The sequence below is a fragment of the Pan troglodytes genome, chromosome 13 (genome assembly GCF_028858775.2).
Source record: "Pan troglodytes isolate AG18354 chromosome 13, NHGRI_mPanTro3-v2.0_pri, whole genome shotgun sequence".
Taxonomy (NCBI): Eukaryota; Metazoa; Chordata; class Mammalia; order Primates; family Hominidae; genus Pan; species Pan troglodytes.
This window is the reverse complement of record NC_072411.2, coordinates 22451514-22459202: the sequence shown is the minus strand read 5'-3', so window position 1 is coordinate 22459202 and position 7689 is coordinate 22451514. Positions and strand designations below refer to the sequence as shown.

The 7689-nt window shown below is 43.0% G+C and overlaps 1 protein-coding gene across 1 annotated transcript in view; it reads right to left on the bottom strand.

Annotated features, from left to right (window-relative positions):
* Positions 1-613: 613 nt before the first annotated feature.
* Positions 614-7689, bottom strand: part of TSN (translin) — a 28009-nt gene continuing 20933 nt past the window's right edge. The window contains exon 6 of the mRNA XM_016949648.4: positions 614-766. Coding sequence (XP_016805137.1) covers positions 653-766 — 114 coding nt within the window. The 3' untranslated portion in view covers positions 614-652. The remainder of the gene's footprint in view (positions 767-7689) is intronic.

Here is a 7689-nt window from a genome sequence, read left to right as displayed (position 1 = left end):
AACTCCTCATTCTTCTCCTTCCCCAGTCCTCGGCAACCACTATTCTACTACGAATTTGACTACTCTAGGTGCCTTTTATAAGTGGAATCATAAACAGTATTTGTCCTTTTGAGTCTGGTTAATTTCAAGCATAATGTCCTCCAGGTTCATCCATGTTGCAGCGTGTGTCAGAATTTCTTCCTTTTTAAGGCTGAATAATAACCCACTGTGTGTATACACCACATTTTGTTTATTCATTCATCCATCAATGGACGCTTGGGTTGCTTCCACTTTTTGGCTATTGTGAATGATGCTGCTATGAGCATGAGTGTGCAAATATCTCTCAAGACCCTACTTTCAATTATTTTAGACATATGCAGTGATGTGGAATTACTAGATCATATGGTAATCCTATTTTTAATTTTTTGAGTATTTAAATTGTACCTAGCTATATACTTGAGATCTGTGTACTTTTACAGGCATATGTTACTAATTGATCAGTAAGAATCAAAACATAAGCACTTTAGAACACATTTTGACAGTATCTTATAAAGTTAACTATATGCTTATCATGAGTCAGCAATCTCATTCGTGGTTATTTACCCAAGAGAAATAAAAACACATCCACACAAACACCTGTACGGGAATGTTTATAGCAGCTCTATTCATGATATCAAAAAGCTGGAGACAACCCAGATATCCATCTGCTAGTGAGTGGATGAATGAACTGTGGTACATCCATACACATGAATCTGCTCAGCAACAGAAAAGGAACAAACTCCATTTCCTGCAGTGGAGAAAAAGAAAAGGAATAAACTACCACTATACACAAACATCGATGAATTTCAAAAGCAGGCTGGGCTCAGAGGCTCACACCTGTAATCCCAGCACTTTGGGAGGCTGAAGTGGGAGGATCACTTGACGCCAGGAGTTTGAGACCTACCTGGGCAACACAGCAAGACCTCATCTCTACCAAAAAAGTAAATAAATAAAGAATATGAAAGCACTATGCTAGGTGAAAGAAACCAGACACAAAAGTCTACATACTAGTCCATTTATATGAAATTCTAGAGAAGGCAAAATTGTAGTGATAAGGCAGATAAATAGTTGCCAGGAGCCTGGATTCAGGGAGAGCATGAAGGAACTTTTAGAGTTGGTAGAAATGTTCTATGTCTTGATAGTGGTGGCAGTTACCTGAATATATTTAAAACTCACCAAAATTGTATGCTTAAAATTGGTGAATTTTATTTTATTTAAATGATGCCTCGATAAGGATTCCTTAGAGAACTAAAAGTAGATCTACCGTTTGATCCAGCAATCCGCCTACTAGGTATCTACCCAGAGGAAAAGAAGTCATTATATGAAAAAGATACTTGCACACGCATGTTTATAGCAGCACAATTTGCAATTGCAAAAATATGGAACCAGCCCAAATGCCCATCAATCAATGAATGGATAAAGACATTGTGGTATATATATATATACACCATGGAATACTATTCAGCCATAAAAAGGAATGAAATAATGGCATTCGCAGCAACCTGGATAGAATTGGAGACTATTATTACACGTGAAGTAACTCAGGAATGGAAAACCAAACATAGTTTGTTCCCTCATATGTGGGAGCTAAGCTATGGGGATGCAGAGGCATAAGAATGATACATTGGACTTTGGGAACTCAGGAGAAAGATCGGGGGCTGGCGAGGGATAAAAGACTACAAATTGGCTACAGTGCACGCTCCTCAGGACGTGGGTACACCAAAATCTTAGAAATCACCACTAAAGAACTTATTCATGTAACCGAATAATACCTATTCCCCAAAAACCTATTGAAATTTAAAAAAATAATAGAATAAAATAAAATTTATATATATAACAAGAGGAAAAAGATTATACCTCAATAAGGCTGCTTTTTTACGTGTGAGAAGGAAAAGGAAACCCTCATTGGTCACTTTTGGGGGTTGCTAGGGCACCAATTCATCATTCTGGAAACTGATAATTAAAAGGAAAGAATCAAGTAATTATCTGCCTTTCCTGTACAGACTATATTTCAGGGTGCAGCCTCTACTGTGGTTCTTTTCAGATGCTACTAAACATTCAGACTCGCAAGCTGACCGTGAGCCACACCGGAAATGAGAGCCTCTGGGAAGGCCATAGGGCAGGAACCACAGCTGGCCCACTGGCAGCACCAGGCACTCCCCTTCCTTGGCTATAAGGACGCAAAGGCATAAGAATGATACATTGGACTTTGCCATGCAGCAGCCCTAAGGCCACCCCAGGAGCTGTCCTCTCCCCAGGGAGACCCAACATGGCGCAGGAACAGGAACCGTGCTAGGGTAGAAGCCTGGTGCCCACAGGAACCAATGTCTCTTGAAACAAGTCCACAGATAGGAGTTTCCAGAGCCCCTCGAGAATCCCTGCACTCAAGGAAGCTATGGCAGATGGCATTTTCCAAAGAGGGACACGATACTCTTGCCCCATATGTGATTTCAGAAACTTGCCATATAAAGAGGTGAATCAAATTTTTATAATAAACATTACTACTGATGTAATTGTTTTAAGCAATGATAAATTTTAAATAATGAAGTGGATGCAAAGAAAATACAATAAAAGTGAAATTCATCTTATATTTCTAAATTTAAAAGATGCAAATTACAAGCAGAATGTAGACTATAATTCTTTTTTTGGAAAATTTAGAACCACAAAAATATTAGTAGTAAATTTTCTTTTTTTGAGAGCAAGAGATGATCTCACTGTCACCCAGGCTGGAGCACAGTACACCATCATAGCTCTCTGCAGCCTCGACCTCCTGATCTCAAGCAATCCCAACTCAGCTTCTTGAGTAGCTGGATCTACAGGTGCACGCCACCATGCTTAGCTAATTTTTTAACTTTTTGTAGTGACAGCATCTTGCTATGTTGTCCGGGCTGGTCTCAACTGCTGGGTTCAAGTAATCCTTCCACATCAGCCTAGCAAAGTGCTGGGATTACAGGCGTAAGCCACCACACCCAGGTTATAGTGAGTATTTTGAGATATTGGTATTAAGGAAAGAATAAACAATAAAATAGTAAAAAGATACATTGGTAAAAGTAAACAAATTTTCAAACTCATAATAAGCTATGCTAGTGACAGCGTGGTGAGACAGCCACTTTTTTTTCTTTTTTTTTAATTATACTTTAAGTTCTAGAGTACATGTGCACAAAGTGCAGGTTTGTTATATATGTATACACGTGCCATGTTGGTGTGCTGCACCCATTAACTCGTCATCTACGTTAGGTATATCTCCTAATGCTATCCTTCCCCACTCCCCGACACCACGACAGGCCCCGGTGTGTGATGTTCCCCACCCTGTGTCCCAAGTGTTCTCATTGTTCAATTCCCACTTATGAGTGAGAACATGTGGTGTTTGGTTTTTGAGACAGCCACTTTTACATATAGCTGGTGGTAGCATAAACTGGGATGGCTTTTCTGGAAAGCAATTTGAAATTATGTATCTAGTCTTTAAAATATTTATATCCTTTGTTAGGGACAGAATCATGACCCTCTAACATTTCTATGTTGAAGCCCTAACCACCAATGTGACTGTATTTGGAGATTGGGCCTGTGAGGAGGTTATGAAGGTTAAATGAGGTCATAAGTGTGGGGTCTCAATCGGATAGAGATGGTGCCCTTATAGAAGAGGAAGAGATATCAGAGCCCTATCTGTGTCATGTGAAGACACAGTGAGAAGGCAGCCATCTGCAAGCCAGGGAGTGAGCCCTTACCAGAAACCAAATCAGTCAGAACCTTGATCTTGGACTTTCCAGCCTCCAAAACTGTGAGAAATAAATTTCTATTGTTTAAGTCACCTAGTCTATAGTATTTTGTTATGGCAGCCCAAGCTGACTAAGACACCCTTAATTCAAATACATGAGTTTGGCCAGCCACAGTGGCTCACGCCTGTAATCCCAGCACTTTGGGAAGCTGACGTGGGTGGATCACCTGAGGTCAGGAGTTCAAGACCAGCCTGGCCAATGTAGCAAAACCCTGTCTCCATTAAAAATACAAAAATTAGCCAAGCATGGTGGTGCATCCCTGTAATCCCAGCTACTTGGGAGGCTGAGGCAGGAGAATCGCTTGAACCTGGGAGGCAGAGGTTGCAGTGAGCCAAGATCATGCCACTATACTCCAGCCTGGGTGACAGAGCCAGACTCCATCTCAAAAAAAAAAAAAAAAAAGGAAATATATGAGTTCTAGAAATCTTCAAAAGGAAATAACCTCAGAGATGCAATCAATGACTGCATATCAAGATGTTTATCACACTATTATTTGTCATAATGAAAAACTAGAAATTTTGTATCAATATCAATATTACTCTTTATAGTGAAATAGAAAAAAAAATGGAAGACTGTAAACCAAAATTTTAATAGTAGTTTCCTCTGGGTGGTACAAATAAGTATTTTTTTAAATTTCTCATGGGTTCCTATTTTTTTTCAACTTACTAATGAACTTCCATAGCCTTTAAAATTTGTAGGGAGAAAGGATTTTTGTAAAAACACTAGAGATAAGCCAACCACCTCCTCCCACCCCATCCCCCAGGGAACACATACCATCCATTCCCCGGCACCTGACCTATGGACTCATAGCAGAGCATGCCAGTAACGATGGAAGAGCAGCTGCACCTTGTTCATGCAGTAAACATCTGTTAGCTTATCGGAATGCATTCCTCTTACTAGTTTTGCTTTGGGGCCTCCTCTCACATTGGATAGTCCATGGGTGGTGGTGTGGTTGTCAATGAACGTGCATTATTACCAGTCAGAACCCCAAAAGGAAATCAGTGGCACATTCAAACTGGGTAATTTGAGGAGAGTTTAATAAAAGGATAATCTATAAAGGGATGGATAGTGTTTGAAGAAAACATGAGGGCTAATGTCGTGCCCCTTACCTAATAATAGGGCAGTGCTGTTGTCACCGTGGCTGAGAGAAGGGTGTGGTTATCAGAAGCTGAACAGAGGAAGAGAACTGTGAGGACAAAGTCCCCAGGCAGGAGCTATGATCCTGGGTTAACAGACAAAGTCATCCCAGTCTTACTTTCCTCCCTCGTCATTGGCCAGATACATCCAGAAGCTGGAAACTAGTGCAGCCCTTTGATGTCATCCTCTAAGGAGACAGAGCAGAATGGAGAAAACGGGTAAGTAACCCTGAAGGCTATGTCTAGCACAGCCCCTGGGGCTCAGGAACCACAATTCACAGCAAAGCTGAGAATTCAAAGTCTCTTCCTGGAGTTCAGCTTCCGAGCTCTTGGTACAGGCATACTTTATTTTATGGCGCTTTGTAGATATTGAGTTTTGCTTTGCTTTGTTCTTTAGCGAAAGGGTCTCACTCTTTCTCCTAAGCTGGAGTGCAGTGGCACAGTCAGAGCTCACTATAACCTCAAATTCCTGGGCTCAAATGATCCTCCAGCCTCAGTCTCCCAAGGAGCTAGTGTTAGGTTTTGCAGGGAAGGTGAGGGACACCCACACAGAGAGGGCAGCTCGACAGCAAATGCAGGCTTATGTCCAGCATAAAACCTACAGAAGTGAGGAACCATCCTAATGCCAGTGCCCACCACTGCTTATAGGCTGGGGGTACTTATAGGTATGGGCGGGAGGGGTCTGAGCAGCGTGGCTTGCTGCCCGGCAGGATATTGAAAAGATGTTCCCGTGATGAGGTGGTTCTGGCCCTTGTTCCGGTGGGCTGTCATCATGATGTTCCTTGGATCTTTGCCCACCAAGATATGATAGGGATGTTTCTTTAATACGGCCTTTGTCCGCCTTGTGGTCCGGTGGTTAGGCAGAATGTTTCTCATGGCCCAAACCCCTGTAAAATGTTTTGCTTTAACCAAAGTCTGTAAAATAGCAGGGAGCTTACAAAATGGTGAAATTTGGACTAACAGCTAGGACTATAAATGCGTGCCACCATGCCCAGCTAATTTTTTCATTTTTTTGTAAAGACAGGGTCTTGCTATGTTGCCCAGGCTGGTCTCAAAGTCCTGGTCTCCGGCAATCCTCCCACCTCAGCCTCCCAAGTGCTGGGATTACAGGTGTGAACCATTGCACCCAGCCCTAAACATACCTTTTATATGCACTGGGAAACCAAGAAATTCATGTGACTCATTGTATTCTGATATTTGCTTTATTGTAGTTGTCTGGAACTGAGCCCAAAATTATCTCAGAGGTATGCCTATATAAACATGGAGCTTAGAGAAATGCTTCTCTAGCCAGTTTTTCCCCCCCTAGAGAAAGGAGATTAAAACATTCTAAGGATAGAAAAAGAGTTGGAAGACTATTCAGAGTGAGAAATTCATGAGAATCTCGGCTCCTAACCAGTCCCCGAAGGTGATCTCCAAGATAAGAGGATGACAGAACCCCTCAACACATTCCGATCTGACAAAGGAGAGGGGACTTTCACCCCGCCCCTTGTCGAGACTCCCAGGAGGTGACAGCCTTGCAGTACTTTCTTGTACTGTTAAGGCATGGAACAGTTCTATAGAAAGGCAACCAACATGCTGGGGCAACCCCACGAGGCTCCCTTGGCCCCATGTAATGTGTAAGCCAAATTTCCCCACGTCTCCCAGTGGGGTGTAAAAGTCAACCAGTGTCCCAGCACTTTGGGAGGCCGAGGCGGGCGGATCACGAGGTCAGGAGATCGAGACCATCCTGGCTAACACGGTGAAACCCCGTCTCTACTAAAAATACAAAAAAATTAGCCGGGCGTGGTGGTGGGCGCCTGTAGTCCCAGCTACTCGGGAGGCTGAGGCAGGAGAATGGCGTGAACCCGGGAGGCGGAGCTTGCAGTGAGCTGAGGTTGCGCCACTGCACTCCCGCCTGGGCCACAGAGCGAGACTCCGTCTCAAAAAAAAAAAAAAAAAAAAAAAGTCAACCAGTGGAGAAGAGCTGGTCCTGCAGTCAAGAGAAGGGAAAGCCGCAGCAAAGACAAACATGGGCCATATGGTCCGATGCCCGGGAAAGGCGGGCTTCATGATGGATGCCAAGGTAGAATGAGGGAAACACACATTTGCACCTCCGAAGCTGTCAGCCTAAGGCAGAGCATGACTGCAGACCAGCCACACACACGCGCACACACAGTCACACACAGACACACACACTCTCTCTCCCTCTCCCTCTCTCTCTCACACACACATACTCACACACACACACACACTCTCTCTCTCCCTCTCTCTCTCACACACACACACACACTCTCTCTCTCCCTCTCTCTCTCACACACACACACATACTCTCTCTCTCTCTCTCACACACACACACACTGCCATGGCACAGATCCATCAAAGGGATGCGGTCAGAAGGAAAAAAAATCCCAAACTGAATTCTCATCCAAAATCACTGAGGACACCCATATGTCACTGAGGAAAAATACACTGGAATTGTTTATACTATAAGAGAGAAAACATGTTCAAGACAGAAATTAGGTTCTGTTATAGAGAAATTTACTTTTTTGCATACCTCAGTTCATGGCCCATAAAAATCATACCTACGACACGTTGTCTTAAAAGTGCAGTCTGATTCGCCATAGCCAAAACCAAAAGGCAGAGCAACCCAAGTACCCACTGGCGGGTCATAGACAAACAATATGTGGTCTACACACACAATGAAATGTTACTCAACTCTGAAGAGGAAGAACATTCTGACACATGTTACAATATGGCTAAGCCTGGAAGCCATTATGCTA